General features: G+C 39.8%; 1 protein-coding gene across 9 annotated transcripts in view; it reads left to right on the top strand.

Annotated features, from left to right (window-relative positions):
- Window positions 1–25,095, top strand: part of ADAM22 (ADAM metallopeptidase domain 22) — a 196,425-nt gene that overhangs the window by 40,583 nt on the left and 130,747 nt on the right. Inside the window, exon 1 of one of the 9 annotated variants that reach the window (XM_073334067.1) lies at window positions 6,092–6,146. The exons of the other annotated variants lie outside the window; for them this stretch is intronic. Within the exon in view, the coding sequence (XP_073190168.1) occupies window positions 6,110–6,146 (37 nt within the window). The 5' untranslated portion in view covers window positions 6,092–6,109. Of the gene's footprint in view, window positions 1–6,091; window positions 6,147–25,095 lie in introns of those variants that run through there. 9 annotated transcript variants of the gene reach the window in all.

Genomic DNA, 25,095 nt, shown 5'->3' with positions numbered 1-25,095 from the left:
GAGGAGGTTTTTTTCATGCTTTGTGTGTATATAAAAAGATCTTCTACACTTTCCACAGTATGCATCCGATGAAGTGAGCTGTAGCTCACGAAAGCTTATGCTCAAATAAATTGGTTAGTTGCTAAGGTGCCACAAGTACTCCTTTTCTTTTTGAGAAATGATGAAAACCTTCTACAGCTTTTTACATAAAAGTTAAAGGCTGCTGTGACAAAATGCCATTGAATCCAGTGAATATTCAAACCTTCTCATGTAGTAAATATTTTTCTTTAACAGATTTCACGTGGCCATACATTAAAATAGCAAAAGCATTAACTTTAGTCATGGTGGCTTTCACCATTTAATTTTTCATTTAAAATAGCTTAATCTAGAGCATCTAAATCTCAAATAAGCTTTAATAATATGAAATAAGTGTTAATAGCATTGTGGATAAGTATTTTGAAAAACCATAGCCAATTGGCATTTACTGGACATTATGGGCCAGGTTTTTTTTAAAAATGGCCTCTAGATCTATTTAGATGTACAAAAAGATACGTACATCACTTTGTGTGTGCAAAATCTGCATTTGGGAACACAAATAGACATTCATAGATGCAAAATAGGTTGATATATAATTACTTTTGCAAACATGTGCAAATGAGTCAACAGAATAGTGGAAAAAGGAGAACGAGTTAACACATTTTATTTAGACTTTTAAAGTCTTTGACAAACTAAGTAGTACTAAGAGGTGAAGTAATGTCATGGATTAGAAACTGGCTCAGAGATAGAAAACAAAAAGTAGGAATGAGTGGTCAGTTTTTAACATGGCAAAAGGTTAACAGCTGGGAGCTCCAAGTCTTGGTCTAATATTGGTGGTGTTTAACACAATTGTTAACAATCTGGACTAAAGGGAAAACAGGGAGGTGGCAAAATCTGCAGGTGGCACAAAATTATTTAGGTTAGTCAAGAGACAGCACACTAGCAAATGAAATTTGGTGTTGAGAAAAGTCAGGTGGTGCCTACTGAAAGGAATAATTTAAATTATGTATACATATGATTGAGTTCTAAAATAAATGCCACCACTCAGGAAAAAGACCTGCATGTCATTATGGATAGTCAGGCAAAACTTCTGCTCTCGCTATGGAGCAGTAGCCAAAATAGCCAACAAAATGCCCAAGGAATAGGATAGAATATAAAAATGAATATAAGATCATGCTCTTTTATAAATCAAAGGTCCTCTGGAATGCGGTGTAGATTTCCAGTCATTCCACTTCAGAAGAGATAGAAAAGGTGACAAACATGATTCTGGGGGGGGTACTAAGTGCCCTCAATTCCCATTTAATCAGTTAACTTCAATGGGAGGGGAATCCTCTGCACTTTATAGCATCAGGCCCCAATTTTGTACTTAAATAATGTTGTCAGATGAGCAATGGGACTGATGTTGGTTTGAATGGAATCTTGTCAACCCTTTCTGTTGGAGGGAGAATCACTGAAAAGCAGGGTCTCTAGTGGGGAGGGGAGGTTTGGGGGAATGAAAATAGTGGACATCAAGAGGACTCCAAGAGGGAATTGGTGACTAAAATTATTTTGGTTAAAGATGAACAAGTGTGTGCGTGCATGTGTGTCTGTGAAAGAATCATATTTAATTTTCTTTTTGAAAACTTTGGGAATTTATATATGAAGATAATTTCTGATGTAAAGTTATTTGTGTGGCAAAATAAGTAATTAAAATTTCTTTTACTAAGGACATGAGCAAGAATAATATGAAATGCATTTTTATTCTGCAAGACTGAGAATTAACATATAGTATTAAAATCTTACTTTGATAGCATATAATACATTGCAGATGGCATATAGCAATGCTGGACTGTGTTGCACACAAATTCTATTGTCTTATCAAAACAATAGATTCTATTGCTTTCATCACAATTTCTATGACAAAGATAAAGGGCTATTCATAAATTATACAGAGATTTGGTTCTCTGGTCAAATTTGTAATCTTTTAGTTTCTTTTTTTATTTTGCCAGTATTTGTAGTAAATTTGTAGTAATATTTGTAGTATTTATTTGTAGTAAAATGTACTTCTGACTTTAAAAAACAAAACTTTGAGCATGAAGGATTTTGCACATATCACACTAACTGAGTCACTTCCTATTTATATTAGCAACAGAAGTATCTTCAGCATGACATCATTTTGCCCAGTGTTTACTGGAAGACCACTTCCACCACTCCCATGCACAGAACAAGACCGAATCCCAGGTGATGGTGCACACACCAGTAGACTCCCAACCAGCAGTGAGAGCACTGGGCTGAAGGTGGCCACTTCATTTGTGGTCTATGTCTACCCATTCCCCTTGCTTGGTTTCTTCAGAGCCCAAACGGGAATGTACACTGCTATTTTTAGCCTTAAGGCAGTTGACCTGGGCTCTGAGACCTGCTTCTGTGGGGTTTTTTTTGTTTGTTTGTCTGGTTTTTTGCAGTGTAGACATACCCTCGCATTTCATAGGAAGGGTGTTGCCCAGGGATCTGAGAGTGTTGCTCACATGTTAGTGTTTGTTTGTGCCCTATGGCTGATATGCAAAATATTCCCATGTAGATTATTCCTTCTTTTCATAGGAAATGTTCCATAAGAGTAAATATTAGAATTTAGGCACACACTAGGATTGCTTTTGTAAGGTATATATGCACTTGTTTGGGAGATGGTTGCACTGTTACTATCTGACTGTTATATATCCCATGTAAACCCTTGGCCTTCTGCAAAAATTTAACAATAAAGCTTTCATTTTTATATAATTCTGATTTGAGCAACTCAGGATACACTGTATATCTTTCTCTAAAAGATTTCAAATATCTTTGTTTTCTATTTTGTTTTACTTGCTTATTTTCTGTGCTCTTATTAAATGATGGTAAATGAACCAAAGAATCAAGCACTGAAAACAAAAGTGGTATATTTGCAATGCATTTCAAATAAGGCATGAAGTCACAAGGCTGACTTCTATTAATGAAATACAAAACAATTTGCGTTGCATAAACACATCAAAATCTTACTTATTCAATGAAATATGCGATCATATTAATCCTTAACAGCAAAATGTTACATTATTGAAGAGAACTATATTTTTAATGTCCTAGGCCACGTCTACACTAACCGCAGGATCGGCGGGTAGTGATTGATCTATTGTGGATCGATTTATCTCATCTAGTGTAGATGCGATAAATCGATCCCTAATCGCTCTGCCGTCGACTCCGGAACTCCACCACTGCAAGAGGCGGAAGCGGAGTCGACGGGGGAGCAGTGGCCGTCGATCCCATGCCAGGAGGACGCGAAGTAACTGATTCTAAGTCGATCTAAGATATGTCGACTTCAGCTACGCTATTCTTGTAGCTGAAGTTGCGTATCTTAGATCGATCCCCACCCCCAGTGTAGACCAGGCCTTATTCTCCTACTCCAGCACACGAGTAAGTTCTTGTGGGGAGAAAAGCCTCATATCAACTGAATAAAATACTGTCTCATGCTAATAGCTTTGTATTGTTTAGAAAAATAAATGTCAAAAAGTTAGAAGGTATTTATCTTGTGCCCTCATTCTGTTCCATTTACTTTATTTCTGCCATCCGAAAGAAAGCAATTCTGGCAATTCTATGTGATGCAGAGTGTGATGAGAGTTCATTTTGTACTTTTATTAAAGATGACCTACAAAAGGATTTGTTTTGTTTTAAAATTGGACTTTGTACCCCTGTTTATGATGTACAAAGAGGGTCTGAGAAGTTGGTTTTCCCTCTCCCCCTTCTCCTCCAAAAAGTTTTTCTTTTTTTCCCCCTGCTTGTTTTTCTTTATCTTAGAAACCTCAGCAATGTCAAGTCTGGTCTTTCCTGAATTTGTCCTAGGATCTGTTGGGGGAGTGAGTGAGTGTGTGTGTGTGTGTGTGTATCTCAGATCATGTATATTGTGAACACTCTTTGTACATTGTAAAAAAGGGCACAAAGTCCAATTTAACTCAGCCATACTGTTCTCACCTCTGCTGTAATGACATTGTAACCTTCTGTGCTGATACAATATATTCTTCTAAATAATACCCTGTATGCTTTTCGAGTTGCTTTTACAATCCATCAATCCATCCCTCAATGTAAAACTCCTACTGAGGTGGATAAGAAAATATTTAAGGTTAGCATAAAAACCAAAGATAGGAATTTACTTCAGCACAAACCAGAGACAGAGTTTGAAGTGCAAGGAGCACAACTGATTTTAAGCCTTTAGTTAGGGGCCACTGAATGTTCTGTGTTGCAGGACCTAAAATCCTGGGCTACTGAAGTCAAGGGTTCACTTAAATACATGGGTCCAGATAATGTAAAAGCTTCTACAAAATTCACATTTGGTCCTTTCTATGAAGAATGTGTGTTTCTGGTGATTAGTACCCCGGTGAGGCTACCCGGGGGTGGGGGGGGGGTGGGGGAGTTCATCCTTAGGGTTGTCAGTTGAAGCAAAACTGTGTGTACAAATTCATAGACTAATTTCAGAGTCTCATTAAAAATGTAGCTGATTATATACATTGCAGTACCCACTCAAACTACTTTTTTCAAAGATAGCTTCTGTGGTGGCAATAAAATTCTTATTGTCGCTCTGCTAGCTAATATTATTCTAATGTCTCTTACTTTTAAGTGTGTCTGTCAGGAAAGACTATTTGATCCTGCTAGTAGTCAATGAAACAGTGCCAGGATAGAAGAAGGGGAACCACAAGCTTGGTTTTAGATGTGTTGAACTGCACTTGCTCATGTTTGGAGCCAAGAAATTCCAGACTATGGCAATTTCTAACCATCAGTGACGAAAATTCTTATTTTTATTCTGTCCTTTAGAGTCTTCTGTGCTACACGTGGAGTGAAATCCTGGTCCCATTGAATGGCAAACCTCCCATTACCTTCAAGGGGGCCAGGACTGCACCTAAAACCTTTCAAATACCAGTGCAACTCTATCTACGGAAAAAGTGCCACTTTTGTCCTTGAGGAAACGTCACTGAATTTTGGCCTGTTTATCTTGGCTGTTTATATAGTTCCTGTTAATGCAGTATCTGAGCACTTCACAGTCTTTAATGCATTTATCTTCATTTTGCAGATGGGGACCTGAGGCTAAGTGACTAGCCCAAGATCACACAGGAAGTCTGTGGCAGAGCAGTCCTAGGCTAGTGCCCCAACCACTGGAATATCTTCTTTAGGCTTCACATCAACCAATTAATAATAAACAGAAATCACAAAATAAGCAGCTTGTAGAGAATTATCTGATATACAATCTAGCAAAAGAGATTAATATAAAGAGCTCCCACTGTTATTGAGAAAAGGTCGCTGGAGATCTTTATTAATCTTTTCACTGCTTTTGCTGTGGCACAAAGTGAAGGGCTTTTTTATTTTCTTTTTTTTTTTGCTGATTTGAAAGAATTATTTGATAACCCTTACATTACAACACATTTCCTGAGGGAGATGACTGATCTTTTGCCTGTACATATCCATCATACTTTGATCTCCGTTCTTTTCTCATATAAGGTAATGTACTCTTCCTCAGTGGATTGCCAGAAAGTCACTGTTAATGGATTTCTGGCATGCTTATGATTTTACATTTGGAATAGATGCAGTAGTGTTCAAATGCTATGCAGATATATGGATGGGTTTTTTGACTGCAGCTTGGCACTTTTAATCCTGGGCTGCTCTTCCCTTTGCTGGATTTCTTGGATATGAAAATGATCAAGAATGATCAAGTAGTTAATTATCAAGTAGTTACATGGATTCATCTAGCCTTACATCTGACTGTGAAGATCATATGAGTTCATGTTCTTTTAGGTCTTGCTGTATCTAAGAGTAATAGAGATGAAGTATTTGGTACCCAAATTCCCAAGTATACTGGCTGCTGATACTTCTGACCTTCCCATGAAAGTTGGCTGGTTAGTGAGGATTTAAATTTTTTTCATCAATGCCCTCCCACTCTCTGATACTGGGTACTGGATTTCACATAATAGGATGCTTTGTCAGTAATAATATTTAGTCTCTTTATCACTAGAACTGCCGAGTTTTCATACCCAATTGCTGCACTAGTATGAGAAATGAAACGTAACCCGTTGGTTTGCTCTTGTTCTCCAAGAGAGGAAGGATGGGCATCTCTTGGAGAATCTGCTGCTTAAAAATTGGTAAGCATTAGATCAGGATGGTCTCTGAGAGCGATATTGCATAAAAAAGAATGCCTTAAATAGATTACTTCAATAATATTATCCCACAATAAATTACTACAGATACATATGGCTATAGATTGCAGATTTCAAGGAAAAGGGTACAAAAGAAGCAATGTGGTGGAAGAAGCTTGTTTGGAAAGAAAAAGGATAACATATTGAGGAAGTATAAGAGATGAGAAACCATACAAATTCCTAGAGCTGTTTTCTTTTTCCCCCCTCTATTCTAGGATTATGTGACCCCTTGGGACCGGTTTTTCTTTTTCAGCTATTTTACATCTTCAGAGATGGTTTCAAGAAACTCTAGAGTTTCCAAGGTGCCCTAGGCCTCAAATTTCTATATTTTATCCTTTCATGATATCGTGGCAATTGTTCAGTATTTGCTCTTCCATTATATTTTTGAGAAACCTATTCTGTGTTTTTTGCAACCAGCAATCACTGTGAAATTAAATAGGAAATTCAGTGTCACTTGACAATTTTATATTGTGTATTTAATGTAAAATCTGGAATCTTATATGAGTTGGAAAACAGAATTTGAGGAAGTTGTGTAAAATCTTTAAAATAGTGAATTTTGCTTCTCTAGTAAATGGCACAATATTGTTTCTTACCTACTGTTGTAATGATGGATTGATAAGGGCAAGTGACAAACTATGGCCCTTGGAAGTAGACATACTGAAATACAAAAATTAAATGGATGAACACTTGCCTAGTCTGGAAACATAACGGACAAAATCCTTCAAACGATCTCTCTACACATTTTCCCTTTTCTCTCTAGTAACATCATATCTTCCCCCTGCATTTCTGGCCTAGATAAACTCATTAGGGTTTATAATAAATAGAATGAGTAAACTGACCATGCCAAACTTTCATTTGGTTTCAAGGTGTTCTGAAAAATTGCCCCAGCAAACCCGGCATTTGATCATGCAAATCAGGTAATGAGATTTATAGGTACTAGGGAAAGATGGTCTTATGGTAAGGCAATGAACTGGGACTGGGGAACTACAGATCCATTTTCTGGTTCTGCCACAGACTTTGTTTGTGTCCTTGTGCACCTACCTTAATCTCTGTGCCTCAGTTCCCCAGCTGTAAAAACAGCAGTAACAATACCCCCTTTCTCCTATCTTTTGTTTATCTTATCTTACCTGTTTAGATTGTAAACACCCTGGGTGGGACCTCTGTAAGGGATTGTCCACAAGAAATGTTATTGTGGACAAACCAGGGAGTGAATCTACAGCACTCTAGCCTGCCACACACTAAATTGCTGTAAATAGTGGACCCCACTAGCACACACTAAAAGTTCTGTAGTGTGTTATCACCTCTGCTTGAAAAAGCAGTACATCGAAGCACACTGTGGAATTAATAGGACCCAGTAGCAGGGTCAACGTGGCCAATTAGTGTGTGGCAGGTTACAGCACTGTCGATTGGCATGCCAGCTTGCTGCACACTAATTGACCATAGACAAGCCCTTACTATGTGTATGTACAGCACGTAGCACAATGGTGCTTTACAATTATTAATAGGACTAATGGCAGCATGGTCTAAGTACACATATATGCCTTTGCTTGAACATAAATACGGGTTTTCTGTGCACATTTTTAAGCAGATAGTAATACATACAGGCCATGGGTATGACCTAGTTGTTGACTGTGGAAAAAGAACTTAATCTGGCCAAGGAACATGTTGGGCTATATTTCAAAAAGTGTTTTTCATATACACCAGAAACATTGGAGAGCATGGTCTGTTGTTTTTCTGCATTTTATAGGCTTATTATTGCACGTTGTTATATAACTGCAAGGCTGATAGAAAGTTATTTCTCTGAGGAGGAGAACTGGTCAGTCAACAATATATGGAAGTGCAAAGATATTTTACACTTTGTTAGGAATACATGTGGACTAAGACAAAGTCATATTATTCTGGGAGGACTCTGAAAATGAAATGTTTCATCTCAGGAATCATATAATAAATGCAGTAATTACCAGTAGACTTTTATTATGGTATATGTAGGGATGACCAATCCGATTGCCTTCTATGATGAGAGAATTGGCTCTGTGGATATAGGGAAAGTGGTGGACATGACATATCTTGATTTTAGCTAGATAGAAAGCTGGCTAGATCGTCGGGCTCAACAGGTAGTGATCAATGGCTCGATGTCTAGTTGGCAGCCAGTATCAAGCCGAGTGCCCAGGGGCCAGTTTTGTTCAACATCTTCTTTAATGATCTGTATGATGGGATGGATTGCACCCTCAGCAAATTCACAGATTATACTAATCTGGGAAGAGAGGAGATACTCTGGAGGGTAAGGTAGGGTCCAGAGTGACCTAGACAAATTGGAGGATTGGGCCAAAATAAATCTGATGAGGTTCAACAAGGACAAGTGCAGAATCCTGCACTTAGGATGGAAGAATCCCATGCAATGCTACAGGCTGGGACCGACTGGCTAAGCAGCAGTTCTGCAGAAAAGGACCTGGGGATTACAGTGGACGAGAAGCTGGATATGAGTCAACAGTGTGCCCTTGTTCCCAGGAAGGCTAGCAGCATATTGGGCTGCATTAGTAGGAGCATTGCCAGCAGATCAAGGGAAGTGATTATTCCCCTCTATTCAACACTGGTGAGGCCACATCTGGAGTATTGTGTCCAGTTTTGGGCCTCCCACTACAGAAAGGATGTGGACAAATTGGAGAGAGTCCAGCGGAGGACAATGAAAATGATTAGGTGGCTGGGGCACATGACTTACGAGGAGAGGCTAAGGGAACTGGGCTTATTTAGTCTGCAGAAGAGAAGAGTGAGGGGTGGGATTTGATAGCAGCCTTCAACTACCTGAAGGTGGGTTCCAAAGAGGATGGAGCTAAGCTGTTCTCAGTGGTGGCGGCAGATGACAGAACAAGAAGCAATGGTCTCAAGTTGCAGTGTGGAGGTCCAGTTTGGATATTAGGAAAAACTATTTCACTAGGAGGGTGTTGAAGCACTGGAATGGGTTACCTAGAGAGGTGATAGATTTCAGAGTAACAGCCATGTTAGTCTGTATTCGCAAAAAGAAAAGGAGTACTTGTGGCACCTTAGAGACTAACCAATTTATTTGAGCATAAGCTTTCGTGAGCTACAGCTCACTTCATCGGATGCATACTGTGGAAACTGCAGAAGACATTGTATACACAGAGACCATAATATACACAGAGACCATAACTGCAGAAGACATTATGGTCTCTGTGTATATAACGTCTTCTGCAGTTTCCACAGTATGCATCCGATGAAGTGAGCTGTAACTCACGAAAGCTTATGCTCAAATAAATTGGTTAGTCTCTAAGGTGCCACAAGTACTCCTTTTCTTCTAGAGAGGTGATGGAATCTCCATCCTTAGAGGTTTTTAAGGCTCGGCTTGACAAAGCCCTGGCTGGGAATATTTAGTTGGTGTTTGTCCTGCTTTGAGCAGGGGGTTGGACTAGATGACCTCCTGAGGTCTCTTCCTATCCTAATCTTCTATGATTCTATGTTTGTTTCTATTAGCCTTTAAAAAACTTTGAAGCTAGACCTTAAAGAAACACTGCCAACATAACTCATATTTTAAAAGTCTGCTTTACCGCTCAGGTTTTTTTTAAAAATGCTTTAAACTAATATGTTACCATCTATTGATTGTTGCTTTTCTCAAGTTTGCCAAGTGCATATCTTGCTGAGGGATATATTAACACTGATTTCAATTAAAAGTGATCTGATTTCTTTATAGATTAATCACCTTAATTTGTTAAATTTTATCACCTTCTCTGGAAATATGTCCTCTCAAAACCACTTGGGGAAGGTTAGGAAACAGTCATTTTGTGAAGGCTTCTTGGACAGATTCTGTATCAAATTTCAGTATAAATAAATTGTCATTAACTGCTTAATTTTTTTATCCAGGCTACATCTTTTCCTCAATCTCCCACATACGCAATCTCTGAAACAACCAATAAGTACAAAGAAGGGAGCAAATCTGATTGGCTGTTTGGTTAGTAATGTATCAGAGTTTTAATGAACTTCTGCACAATATAGGCAAATGATCAAATGTGTTATAAGGATCTGGTCTTGAGACGTAGAGTACCCACTGCTTCCACTGACTTTCATGAGAGTTGTGAGTATTCAGCACTTATCAGACCTTACATGGAAATCTAATTTCATAGGAAAGAGAAAATTTAAATCAAACTTTATTTATTTAATTGATTACATTTGTTTATTTCATGAATCCATGGGAAAATCTTGACTTTGACCAATTCCATAAGACTCCTGCAAGTGGAACCTTGCAATCAAACTCTTGGTTAATTGTTTAATTCACTTGGATATAGCCAAAGTTTGTCCAGAAAATCTAAACAAGCCATAATAATCTGGTACTATCAACCAAAGTGATTTATATCAGGAGTTCTGAGATCACGTGGTCCTTCTTGACAACTACCAAACTGATCACATATATAACTTCCAATCGGAGACATTTTCATTTAAATTTTTTATGTTCTCTTTCTCTAGCCTTGGCTACAGTGAAGATTTTAGGCAATTCTCCAGCAAGTGCTCTCGCTGTGTTGCTAGCAACAGCAGAAGGCCAGTATTTACCACAAAGTTGTCTAGACCTTGTCTGAGCATGGTGGAAACATGGTGATAAAAATACTGGGGGATAGTCTAATGTAGCACTTTCACAATTACTCTCACTGGAGGAGCTTGAACTAGGGCACTTGCTAGGAGAATTCTTTAAAATCTCCCAGTGTCCTCCTCTCTCTTCTACCTCCCAGTAAAGAAACATCCGAAATGTATCATCTTGGCCTTCACTAGAAAAGTTAAAGATACTAAAATCTTAGCTATATTTTCCCCCTTTTTTTGTTGATTCTTTATTGCTGTCCCTTTGCAAATTTTCTGCATTATTTCAGCCTTGTGTATTTACAACTTTCTCCCACAGACTTTTATTATGGAATCTTCAGGGGTGTTTGTTTCTACTTAATCTGCATTCTGCTTAATCATGCAAGTAATTTTTGAGAGATGCTAATATTTCTTATGAGACTGGAATAGCCACGTACCAGGGAGAAATAGGGTAATTACTATTTTGTCCTTGAGTGGAGAGTTGGGATGAACTATTTAAATTGAAGAGAAGCCATAATGGGGATCTTTCATTATCTCTGAGCCTCAAGCTATTGTGGAAAAATGAAGCTGGTTATGTGCAGACAGGTCAACACTTAATTGGGGCAGCAGGAATGAAAAGGCTCTTAAAGTTTACTTTCAAAGGAAAAAAAATGTGGACATTTGTATTACTTTGCTTTGTGGAGAATAGAGGAGGTCTGAAGGGTACCAAGTGAAATGTTTTTAAAATCTTTTGTGAGTCACTTTGAATTCAATGAATGGACATTTCCTCACCACTTGGCACCAGGAGGGTGGATCCCATGTTGCCAATGTGATCCTTCTTGGGAATGCATGGAAGTAGGGACTATCACATCCAAACTACCATCCCTTCTAGCTCCCTGGCACCTACCAATGATCCTCCTCTGGAAAAAGACTTGGTGACAATTGGCTCTTCTTCACACTGTTGCTCCCAACAGCCCTATCATATTTCTGCATTGAAATCTGGTTGTGAGTTCATATGATTTAAAGATGCATTAACAACCCTGTAAGTGCATTCTTGGCTGGTAGTGAGCAGCCCATAGGGTGACCCAGCTAAGGCGGGAGCTGTGCTGCCATGGGGAAGGAGGTGACCAGTAGGAGCCCACAGAGAGACTCTGGAGGCTCTTGTCTCTGCAGCTCTAGGAGCTTCTTTCTACATACATCCCTAGGATACGCAAGGGTGGGAGCCACTCAAAGGGAGCCACAGGAGGGCTTAAGGATGTGCTGTGCAGGAAATTGCAAGGTCAACCTCATTGAGTTTTCTTGTCTGTCTGTCCCCCTTCCATAAGGCTTCTCTGTGGGAGGGGACATTCTGGCCCCAGGAAAGATGACCCAATGGTCAGGGGAGTCTGACAAAGTGGTATCTGATTTGGATGATGCATAGCATAGAACAGAGGTTGTCAAGGACTCCATGCTCTGTCTCTCTTACTGTGTGTAGATGGTCTAGAGAGGAAAAGAGTAGACTGTGTATTAAGTATATCATTATTCTCCTTCCTGTCTATGCATTCCACCTGCCTTACATAAACCTAAAAGCTTGTTTTTAGTCATGGAGTTCATGTTTTCTCTATTCTATTTCAGACTTGTGAAAAGTGTAAAGTAAATGTCAAAGAGAAAATGGAATAATTCCTCTCAATGTTGTTGGGCTAATAATATTTTAGGGTGAAATTTGCTCATGTGCAGAGTGCCAGCACAAGGCTTATGGGATTAAGTTGTGCATAAATGCTGTACTGATCTTTGCATTGGGGTGAATATCACCCCAATAATCCTGTGCTTTCCATAATATCAATTATGTAGTTTTTAAAACAAACAACAAAATAAATGTGAAAAACCCATATTACCAGAATGTAAAAGTGGGATTTAAATTTTCTAAAGCAGTCTCCAACATTTGAGGCACAAAACTGCAGGTGCAATTATTTGTTCCCATAGTTTCACCCATTTATGCACTGAAACTGTAATAAGCTGCATGTTGATGGAGATCTGAGTTCAGCTCCTGTGTGGTCCATCTGAATGCATCTTACTTCAGGACTGGGGTCTTAGGAGTCTACTCAATTGCACTGATAAATCAAGTAGTTACCTAGCTGGGTGCAATATTAGAGGCTGGGTTAAGACACACCTCAAAATCAGAAATTAAGACATACCAGATTCAATCATGCCTTTTCCATTCTTAACACTAATTGGCAACGTTTTATTTTGGTTCAATAAACTTGTTCCCTAATGGACAAGAGTCCATTAGGCCTTTAGCTGTAAATAGTCTTTGATCTACTATTGGAACATGTGGTCAAAAGCGTGAATTTGTTTCCACAGCTGTGCTTGAAGTAGACAAATTTACTTTGCACCTAAACTTATGGAAAATGTTGAACAATTTCCCATGTTCTGAGCTGGGCATACACTTTTTGATACAACAAAATTTTCCTTCCTTCAGTGCAGATGAAAACAAAAACAAAAAGAAGAAAAAATTGTATTCATAGGCTTGATCCCCTTACAACTTTGAAAACAGTCTGCATTTTGACAGCAGTAAAATTGATATCACAACCATGGCTAGAAATGTGTCACATGTCAGAGTGAATTACTGTCTTTTCAAACTCAAGTATGGAGTATTATCTGAATTACCTTCTTCTTGCATAATATATTCAAAATGATGCTGGAAAAAGAACTAACCTTCAAAGAATATGCAACTACAACAATATCCAAAAGGCTGGTGATTGTTTGTCTTTCCTCAAAATGTTCCATATGTCTTTTAATTAAAGACAGCACTGTTCTGCCTGCCAAATGGAGGACTGCAACCTTCTCAGGAATAAACTCTTTCTTCAAGTAGGTAACTGCAAGCTTTACAAAAAGTGACTAATGCTTTTGGGAATCTCCAATTTTGGGTGCCCGACAAGAAACATCTTAAACAGACCTGATTTCCAGAGGGTGGATTCTCAGCACTTTTTGTAATTCAGACCTCCTTGAGGTGTCTCGGGAACCAGAAACCACTAGTTACATAAGAACATAAGAAGGCCCTACTGGGTCAGACAAAAGGACCACCTAGCCCAGTATCCTTTCTGCTTACAGTGGCCAGTGCCAGGTGCCCCAGAGGGAATGAACAGAACAGGTAATCATCAAGTGATCCATCCCCTGTCGCTCATTCCCAGCTTCTGGCAAACAGAGGCCAGGGACACCATTCCTGCCCATCCTGGCTAATAGCCATTGATGGACCAATCCTCCATGAATCTATCTAGTTCTTTTTTGAACCCTTTTATGCTCTTGGCCAGTCATGATTTCTAGACCTCAGTCGTATCTCCCCTTAGCCGTCTCTTTTCCAAGCTGAAAAGTCCCAGTCTTATTAATCTCTCCTCATACAGAAGCCGTTCCATACCACTAATAATTTTTGTTGCCCTTTTCTGAACCTTTTCCAATTCCAATATATCTTTTTTGAGATGAGGCGACCAAATCTGAACAAAGTATTCAAGATGGGGGCATACCATGGATTTATATAGAGGCAACAAGATATTTTCTGTCCTATTATCTCTCTCTTTCTTAATTATTCCCAGCATTCTGTTTGCTTTTTTGACTGCCACTGCACATTGAGTGGATGTTTTCAGAGAACTATCCACAATGACTCCAAGATCTCTTTCTTGAGTGGTAACAGCTAATTTAGATCCCATCATTTTATAGTATAGTTGGGATTATGTTTTCCAATATGCATTACTTTGCATTTATCAACATTAAATTTTATCTACCATTTTGTTGCCCAGTCACCCAGTTTTGAGAGATCCTTTCATAGCTCTTCACAGTCTGCCTGGGTCTTAACTATCTTTAGTAATTTTGGATCATTTGCAAATTTTGCCACCTCACTATTTACCCCTTTTTCTAGATCATTTATGAATATGTTGAACAGGATGGTCTCAGAACAGACCCCTGGAGGACACCACTATTTACCTCTCTCCATTCTGAAAATTGACCATTTATACCTATCCTTTGTTTCCTATCTTTAACCAGTTACCAATCCATGAGAGCACCTTCCCTCTTATCCTATGGCAGCTTACTTTGCGTAAGAGCCTTTGGTGAGGGACCTTGTCAAAGGCTTTCTGAAAATCTAAGTACACTATATCCGCTGCATCCCCTTGACTCCTTCAAAGAATTCAAAACAACTTTTGAAAATCTTCTTTCTCTTTGCTTTAGTCAGTGATTTAGGCCCAGAACAAACAGAATCTTGTCCTCAGCTGAATCTCCTGCTGCATTTAAGAAAGAACTGTCTCATACATAACAAATAGGTGTGACCCTCTGCCAGGTATCTGGCAGGAACAAGGGCTGGGTTCAATAAGTCTGGGGGAGCCTTTCTGAAATAATGAGGTGTATGATTCAAGACAGCATACAGAGCTGTACTCCCACTCCCGGCAGCAGGAAATTAAAATGTAACATTCCTGGCTACCTTTCCAAGTATTTTCTTCCCACTCACAAATCCTTTGTAATGTGAAACTTCAAAACCTTTTGTCTGGGAAAGCATAACCATGTATTCACAAAAATTAAAATTAGTAAAACCTGAACATCTATGAGGGGCATAGCCCATCTCACAGTCCCATTTAATTTACCCCACTAGCTGAAGGCCAAGAATTCAGTTCCCACCCACATAAACATAACTCAAACCTGATTAGATTCAATGGTGGGAAAGCAGTTATTAGGATTTTAGCTCTTGCCTGCCTGTCGGTTTCAGTCCAACAAAGCCAGCAACACTAAATCCTGTTTTACTCTGCTTTGCCTCTGGTTCTACAGAATCAAGTCCACTGCACTGTTCCTGGTCTGCTCCTGCAACGTCAAGTCTCCAGTCCCACCCACAGAATCCACTCTGCCATTATTGGTCAGGCCCTACAGAGTGAGCTCTACACATGGTTCCTAATCCAAACACATGGAGTCTTTCAGATCTCTATCCTCCTTGAATTTTGGTTCTGTACCTAGAGAGCATTACCTTTAGCCCAGGGAGACCCACTTTCCTCAGACTATCATTTCACAGTTTCTCCCCTTCCTTACAGTAAATACACTTATAGGCACCATTTAATATAATTTACAAAAAAACTCCACACAATACAACATACATACAACACCCCACAAATGCTCTGGGGTGAATTTAAAATATGTAAACTAAGCCTGATGGAGCTAGCTTTCTCCCTTTCTCCTACAGGGAGAAGCAGAGTCTAGCTAACCCAGCTGATAGAAGAGTTCTTGCCCGTTTGTTTCTGTTTTGGAGCCAAGTTCCAGGAGCCCTGTTCATGACACATAAGATTATTAACTACATCCAGGTTCAACAGTTTTTAGGTTTCAGTTTACCAACAAAATCAACTGAGTCAAAATCCTTCCTGATTCCAGATTATCCCCAGAATCTTTTTATTTTATATTCTTCTGAAGGATTTGTCACTTTCCATTCTTGTGTCGATTTTTATCTCATGCTTCTGAGGAAAGTTCTGTGCTCAGACAGTGTTTAGTTGTATATGAAATGTGCATTTATTATGCAGTTGTATCTTCATCTTTATTCCCTCTCCTTAGGACTCAGCATCTTCTTTATAGGCCTCAAAACCTGAAAATGCAGATGTTTTTGAATGGTTTGTTTTGCTGTCCAAAGGAAAAGAAGCATGTTCCTGTGGCTAGAAGGCTAGCTGGAGACTTGGTTCAAGTCCCTGCTCTGCCACAGATTTCTTATGTGACCTTGGGCAAGTCACTTAGTCTCTCTGTGCCTCGGTTGCCCATAGGTAAATGGGGATAATAACACTTTCCTACCTCATAGGGGTGTTGTGAGGAGAAATATATGAAAGATTCTGAGGTGCTCAGATACTATAGTAAAAGGGGACATATAGGTGCTTGACAGAGATACTAAATTGAAGAGGAAGTGGAAGAAGTTGGTGAAGTCTCACATGCTACAATAGTCAAAGACTCTCAGTGGCTTTGGGCTCAGTACTCTTTCCATTTTCCCATTGCAAAATAGAGCTATTTTTAACCTCTTATCTTTTTAATAATGCATAAGTTAACAGTAGACACTCATAATACTGGAAAAGCATGCAGAAGCCTCAGAAATTGAAAATCCTATCCAAAGTGTTTCAGGGAGGGGCTTTAAGGGAAGCAGGAAACATGTCTATTTATACAGTTTCCAGGTTTTTGTTACCAGGCTTATATTTTATAGCTCACTTTTTGTTTTAAAATCAGTATTTTCATTTGTAATGTGCCTTCCCAAACAATATTCATGAAAACCACTGACTAAATACAATGGTTAGAGAAGTATATGACCTTATGTACTGTATGTGCTAAGAGAAAAGAGCATGAGGTAAAGAAACCTGTTTATGTGGGGGTGGCAGGAGGTAACAATTACGAATGTGATTTTAGTTCTCATTACGGGTGAGCTTCAGCGTCTGCAACCCCTGACTTGGATGGCTATGCCACTTTCCACCTGAGAAGTGTACTCTTCAGCTCTCTCACAGTTTGGTTTAGAGAGGGAGCAGAGCTGGAAAGTTTACAAGTGTTCTGGCCAGAGGTTTTGGTTCTGACCCATTTCTAATGGTAAATGGATGTAGTATTCTATGAACCATCCCAACCAACAGAAAGGCAAAGCTACTATTTTCAATAGTCATTACTAGTCGTTATTTACTAAAAAGTAAACCTGTAGGCATTATAATGCTTCTAGGGTGGGGTGAAAGGAGAGAGGAGCACAACTGCACATTTTTTAGAAATATAATAATCACTCATGCAGTCATCTTCCTTATGTCTTTTGCCTGTTATCCAGATAGTAATATTAAATATTCATGCAGACTGAAAGATAGCTAGCACATTCTGTTTTGTGTTACTAGCACATATGGAAATAATTTCTACGCTGATTTTGTGACTAATTATACTTCTTTGCTGTTTGTTTTTTCACACATATTTATTTTCATATGTTGTGTACTATTTGGCTGAAACAATTAGCTAACTGAGCATGTAGGAAATTTTTAAAATTGTTTTGGTAAGGATGATTTTTCCTCTCTCTAAATTTCCAAGAATCCTCAAAAGGGAAAATGCTTACTACTGCCATTATTTGGATAGGAATAATAATAATTGTCTGTTATTGCTGCATTTTAACTAATTATAGGTAATAAAAAATAAAATATATACCAATAAATTCTTCATAGTTCTGTAATTGATACTAATAAGAAGAATAAGCTAACCATCAATTTGACACAACACTAGATAGTAACAAAATTTGTACTACTTCTTGTTTCATAGTGTCAAATGATGTCAAACTGTTGGCTATAAGATACTGGATTCTTCTTTTGGATTCGCTGACTTTTTTTTTTTTCCCCAGTGAAAATCCATGATGTATGGTTAAATCATAGTAATGAAAGGTAACCTGTAGAGCACATATTATAGTTTTTCAGAATTATTGTTTATGCCTCGTCACTATGGAAAAAAGAGTGAGTCTCGACCTGTACCTGTGTTATTTGAATAAACACTCTTCAGTATACAGCTTTGGTTACTCATTAACAACAGTGAGGAAGGTTCCTGATCAAGGATCCCAGGTTCAAATCATAGACTCATAGAAATGTAGGGCTGGAACAGACAGTGAGAGGTCAGCTAGACCATCACCCTACTTTCAGGTGGGACCAAATATACCTGGACCATCCCTTACAGATGTTTGTATATGTGTTTTTAAAAACCTTCAGTGATGGGAATTCCATAATCTCCCTTGGTTACCTAATCCAATACTTAACTATTTTTTGTAGTTAGAACGTTTTTCCTAATATCTAACCTTCCTTGCTGCAGATTAAGCCAATCACTTTTTGTCCTATTTTCAGCTGGACTTAGAGAACAATTGATTAGGGGGCGGGGCTTCTCTAAGTAGGGGTCCTATAAAGGTAGCCAGCCAGTCAGGCAGTAGCACAGACAGCTGCAGCGGCACAGGAGCCAGCAAACAGAGCTGTAAACAGGGGAGTTTGAGTGGGAGTTTGTTAGGGGAGTTTGGGGGAAGACTAAGAGAGCCAGGCAGAAGAACAGACAGGCTAGTGAAGGGAGTGTGTGGTGGTCTGGAAGTGTTCTGGTGCTCGTTGGGGGTTTGTTTTGCTGTGGGTGGTGGTGGTTTGGTTTGGTTTGTGTTTCCCAGACTAACAGGATTTAGGTGGGAAGGCGATGACAGACACAGAGGCAGCAGTGGGAGTGACCCAAGTAGTGGAAGACACAAAGAAGATGACTGGATGTAGAAGCTGTGGCATGTACATGATCCTGGAGGGGGTACATGAAAAGAATTTCATCTGCATGAAGGGCCGCCTGATAGACCTGATGGAAGAGAAGATCCGAGGATTGGAGATGCAGGTGGAGACTCTGGTTGAGTTTAGAAGGGGATTTGAGTAGATCATTGAGCAAAGACATGAGGAGGCTGAAGGGAAAAGCTCAGACTTGCAGATGGAAGCAAGACCAAAGAACTCTGAGGGTGAGGAAAGTGGACAGTGGAAGCATGTGATTAAGAGAACAAGGCAGAGGAAAAGATGGGCTAGTGAAGGAGAAATAGAGTTCAGGAACAGGTTTGCGAAGTTGGAAAATGAAGAGGGGGCACAGCAGGTAGTCACTGAAGGTCAGAGGGCAAGAAAGAAGAGAAAAGAAGCAGTCCTATAGGAAGGGGGGAAGAGTCAATGGAGGTAACACCACCAAATATGAGCCCCAGAAGGATATGGGACGGGTTGCAGAGGATTGCAAGGGACAATAGCAATCGAGAGGACAGGCAGCCAGATGGAACAGGGGATAGACTGGAGAATCGCACCATCACCAGGAAAAGGCAGGTCTATGTGACTGGGGACTCATTACTGAGAAGACTAGACAGGCCTGTAACAAGAGCTGATCCAGAGAACAGAAGGGTGTGCTGTCTGCCAGGTGCTAAGATACGGGATGTGGACCTGAGGCTGAAGAGGATCCTAACGGGAGGGGGAAAGAATCCATTGATTATCCTTCATGTGGGAACACATGATACGGCTAGATTCTCACTGGAACGTATCAAGGGAGACTATGCCAGGCTGGGGAGGATAGTTAAGGAAATCGAGGCTCAGGTGATCTTCAGTGGGATTCTGCCTGTTCCTAGAGAAGGGAAACAAAGGTGTGACAAGATTATGATGCTCAACAGATGGCTCAGGCAGTGGTGCTATAAGGAGGGATTTGGGATGTATGGCCACTGGGACGCATTCATGGACAGACGAATTTTCTCTCGGGATGGACTTCACCCGAGTAAGGAGGGAAATAGACTTCTAGGATGGAGGGTGGCACAACTGATCAAGAGAGCTTGAAACTAGGAATTCGTGGGAGATGGTTGGGAGATGTCCAGGTAATCTCCACTCCAGATTTTCTCTTTGAGAGGGAAGAAAATGAAGTAAGAAAGGATACAGCCATGGGTAGGAGAATGGACATAAGGCGGAAGGGCAGTGTACATACCAATCTAATAGGTAATATTGGAGGTAGAATGTCTGTGCCCAATTGGATAAAGAATGTGAGCAAAGCCAAACAGCAAAAATTAAGATGTTTGTACACCAATGCGAGGAGCCCAGGTAACAAAATGGAGGAACTAGAGCTACTGGTGCAGGAAATGAAACCAGATATTATAGGGATAACAGAAACATGGTGGAATAGTAGTCATGACTGGAGTATGGGTATTGAAGGGTATGTGCTGTTTAGGAAAGACAGAAATAAAGGCTAAGGTGGTGGAGTAGCACTGTATATCAATGATGAGGTAGACTGTAAAGAAATAAGAAGTGATGGAATGGATAAGACAGAGTCTGTCTGGGCAAAAATCACATTGGGGAAGAAAGCTATTAGAGCGTCTCCTGGGATAGTGCTTGGGGTGTGCTACAGACCACCGGGATCCAATTTGGATATGGATAGAGACCTCTTTAATGTTTTTAAAGAAGTAAATACTAATGGGAATTGTGTGATCATGGGAGACTTTAACTTCCCAGATATAGACTGGAGGACAAGTGCTAGTAATAATAATAGGGCTCAGATTTTCCTGGATACGATAGCTCATGGATTCTTTCACCAAGTAGTTGCTGAACTGACAAGAGGGGATGCCAATTTACATTTGGTTTTGGTGAGCAGTGAGGACCTCATAGAAGAAATGATTGTAGGGGACAACCTTGGTTTGAGCGATCATGAGTTAATTCAGTTCAAACTAAATGGAAGGATAAACAAAAATAGATCTGTGACTAGGGTTTTTGATTTCAAAAAGGCTAATTTTAAAAAGTTAAGGAAAGTAGTTAGGGAAGTGGATTGGACTGAAAAACTTGTGGATCTAAAGGCAGAGGAGGCCTGGAATTACTTCAAGTCAAAGTTGCAGAAACTATCAGAAGCCTGCATCCCAAGAAAGGGGAAAAAACTCATAGGCAGGAGTTGTAGACCAAGCTGCATGAGCAAGCATCTCAGAGAGGTGATTAAGAAAAAGCAGGAAGCCTACAAGGAGTGGAAGATGGGAGGGTTTAGCAAGGAAAGCTACCTTACTGAAGTCAGAACATGTACTGATAAAGTGAGAAAGGCCAAAAGCCATGTAGAGTTGGACCTTGCAAAGGGAATTAAAAGCAATAGTAAAAGGTTCTATAGCCATATGAATAAGAAGAAAACAAAGAAAGAAGAAGTGGGACCACTAAACACTGAGGATGGAGTGGAGGTTAAGGATAATCTAGGCATGGCCCAATATCTAAACAAATACTTTGCCTCAGTCTTTAATGAGGCTAATGAGGAGCTTACGGATAGTGGTAGGATGACAAATGGGAATGAGGATATGGAGGTAGATATTACCACATCCGAGGTAGAAGCCAAACTCAAACAGTTTAATGGGACTATATCGGGGGGCCCAGATAATCTTCATCCACGAATATTAAAGGAACTGGCACATGAAATTGCAAGCCCATTAGCAAGAATTTTTAATCAATCTGTAAACTCAGGGGTTGTACTGTATGACTGGAGAATTGCTAACATAGTTCCTTATTTTTAAGAAAGGTAAAAAAAGTGATCCGGGTAACTACAGGCCTGTTAGTTTGACATCTGTAGTATGCAAGGTCTTGGAAAAAATTTTGAAGGAGAAAGTAGTTAAGGACATTAGAGGTCAATGGTAAATGGGACAAAATACAACATGGCTTTACAAAAGGTAGATCGTGTCAAACCAACCTGATCTCCTTCTTTGAGAAGGTAACAGATTTTTTAGACAAAGGGAATGCAGTGCATCTAATTTACCTCTATTTCAGTCAGGCATTTGATACGGTTCCACATGGAGAATTATTAGCTGATAAGGAAAAGATGGGGATCAATATGAAAATTGAAAGGTGGATAAGGAACCGGTTAAAGGGGAGACTACAATGGGTCATACTGAAAGGTGAACTGTCAGGCTGGAAGGAGGTTACTAGTGGAGTTCCGCAGGGATCGGTTTTGGGACCAATCTTATTTAATCTTTTTATTACTGACCTTGGCACAAAAAGCGGGAATGTGCTAATAAAGTTTGCTAAAGTGTGCTAATAAAGTTTGTGCTAATAAAGATGACACAAAGCTGGGAGGTATTGCCAATACAGAGAAGGACTGGGATATCATACAGGAAGATCTGGATGACCTTGTAAACTGGAGTAAAAGTAATAGGATGAAATTTAATAGTGAAAAGTGAGAGGTCATGCATTTAGGGATTGTCAAGGTTCCTTCCCCACTCTGAACTCTAGGGTACAGATGTGGGGACCTGCATGAAAACCCCCTCAGCTTATTTTTACAAGCTTAGGTTAAAACTTCCCCAATGTACAAACTATTTTACCTTTTGCCCTTGGACTTTATTGCTGCCACCACCAAGCGTCTAACAGATATATAACAGGGAAAGAGCCCGCTTGGAAATGTCTTTCCCCCCAAAATCCTCCACAAACCCTACACTCCCTTTCCAGGGGAAGGCTTGATAAAAATCCTCACCAATTTGTATAGGTGAACACAGACCCAAACCCTTGGATCTTAAGAACAATGAAAAAGCAATCAGGTTCTTAAAAGAAGAATTTTAATTGAAGACAAAAAGTAAGAGAATCACCTCTGTAAAATCAGGATGGTAAATACCTTACAGGGTAATCAGATTCGAAACATAGAGAATCCCTCTAGGCAAAACCTTAAGTTACAAAAAGACACAAAAAGAGGAATCTATATTCCATTCAGCACAGCTATTTTATCAGCCATTTAAACAAAACAGAATCTAACACGTATCTAGCTAGATTACTTACTAAGTTCTAAGACTCCATTCCTTTTCTGTTCCCGACAAAAGCATCAAACAGACAGAGAGAGCCTTTGTTTCTCTCCCCCTCCAGCTTTGAAAATATCTTGTCTCCTCACTGGTCATTTTGGTCAGGTGCCAGCGAGGTTATCCTCGCTTCTTAACCCTTTACAGGTGAAAGGGTTTTTCCTCTGGCCAGGAGGGATTTTAAAGGTGTTTACCCTTCCCTTTATATTTATGACAGGGATTAATAACAAGAATTTCTGTTATAAATTGGGGGAGCATCACTTGGAATTAACAGAGGAGGAGAAGGACCTTGGAGAATTGGTTGATCACAGGATGACTATGAGCCACCAATGTGATGTGGCTGTGAAAAAAGCTAATGCGGTCTTGGGATGCATCAGGCGAGGTATTTCCAGTAGAGATAAGGAGGTGTTAGTACTGTTATACAAGACACTGGTGAGACCTCATCTGGAACATTGTGTGCAGTTCTGGTCTCCCGTGTTTAAGAAGGATGAATTCAAACTGAAACAGGTACAGAGAAGGGCTACTAGGATGATCCGAGGAATGGAAAACCTGTCTTATGAAAGGAGACTCAAAGAGCTTGGCTTGTTTAGCCTAACCAAAAGAAGGCTGAGGGCAGATATGATTGCTCTCTATAAATATATCAGAGGGATAAATACCGCGGAGGGAGAAGAATTATTTAAGCTCAGTACCAATGTGGACACAAGAACAAATGGATATAAACTGGCCATCAGGAAGTTTAGACTTGAAATTAGATGAAGGTTTCTAACCGTCAGAGGAGTGAAGTTCTGGAACAGCCTTCCAAGGGAAGCAGTGGGGGCAAAAGACCTATCTATCTTCAAGACTAAGCTTGATAAGTTTATGGAGGAGATGATATGATGGGATATCCTAATTTTGGCAATTAATTGATCTTTGACTATTAGCGGTAGATATGCCCAATGGCCTGTGACGGGATGTTAGAAGGGGTGGGAGCTGAGTTACCACAGAGAATTCTTTCCTGGGTGTCTGGCTGGTGAGTATTGCCCACATGCTCAGTATTGCCCACATCACCATATTTGGGGTCAGGAAGGAATTTTCCTCCAGGGCAGATTGGCAGAGGCCATGGGGTTTTTATCCTTCCTCTGCAGCGTGGGGCACGGGTCGCTTGCTGGAGGATTGTCTGCACCTTGAAGTCTTTAAACCACGATTTGAAGACTTCAATAGCTCAGACATAAGTTAGGGGTTTGTTACAGCAGTTGGTGGGTGAGATTCTGTGGCCTGCGTTGTGCAGGAGGTCAGACTAGATGATCATAATGGTCCCTTCTAACCTTAAAATCTATGATTCTGTGATTCTCTTTATAACAGCCCTTACCATATTTGAAGACTATTTATTTACAGAGTTGGGTCTTTTAGCCAGAACTGGCTCTTTTAACTGAGGCAGTAGAGGCTCCTGTATTTAGGTTCAGAGGTCCCAAGTTCGATACCTCATGCTGATGGGCTTCATAGGGGGTGGACACTACACTTTCTTACCAATGGTTGGAAGTTGAAGCTAGACAAATTCAGACTGGAAATAAGCCATACATTTTTACAGGTGAGGGCAATTAACCATTTGAACAATTTATCAAGGGTTGTGGTCGATTCTCCATCACTAGCAATTTTTAAATAAAGATTGGATGTTTTTTTAAAAGAGATGCTCTAGGAATCATTTTGAGAAAGTTCTATGCCCTATGTTATACAGGAGGTCAGACTAGATGATTGCAATGATCCGTTTTGGCCTTGGAATCTATGAATCAGGTCTCCCCTCTGTCTTCTTTTCTCCAGAGTAAACATGCCCAGGTTTTTTGTATATTTTTTTGTTGCTGTGCTATGGACGCTCTCCAGTTTATACATATATTTCTTAAACTGTGGTGCCCAAAAATGGACACAATATTCCAGCTGAGACTTCACCAGTAGAGCAGGACAACTACCTCCCACGTCTTAGATCAGGGATTCAGCAACCTTTGGCATGCAGCCCGTCAGGGAAATCCGCTGGTGGGCCGGGACAGTTTGTTTATCTGCAGTGTCTGCAGGTTCAGCTGATCACAGCTC

This window comes from Lepidochelys kempii, chromosome 2 (genome assembly GCF_965140265.1).
Source record: "Lepidochelys kempii isolate rLepKem1 chromosome 2, rLepKem1.hap2, whole genome shotgun sequence".
Classification (NCBI taxonomy): domain Eukaryota; kingdom Metazoa; phylum Chordata; order Testudines; family Cheloniidae; genus Lepidochelys; species Lepidochelys kempii.
This window is presented reverse-complemented; position numbering and strand designations above follow the sequence as displayed.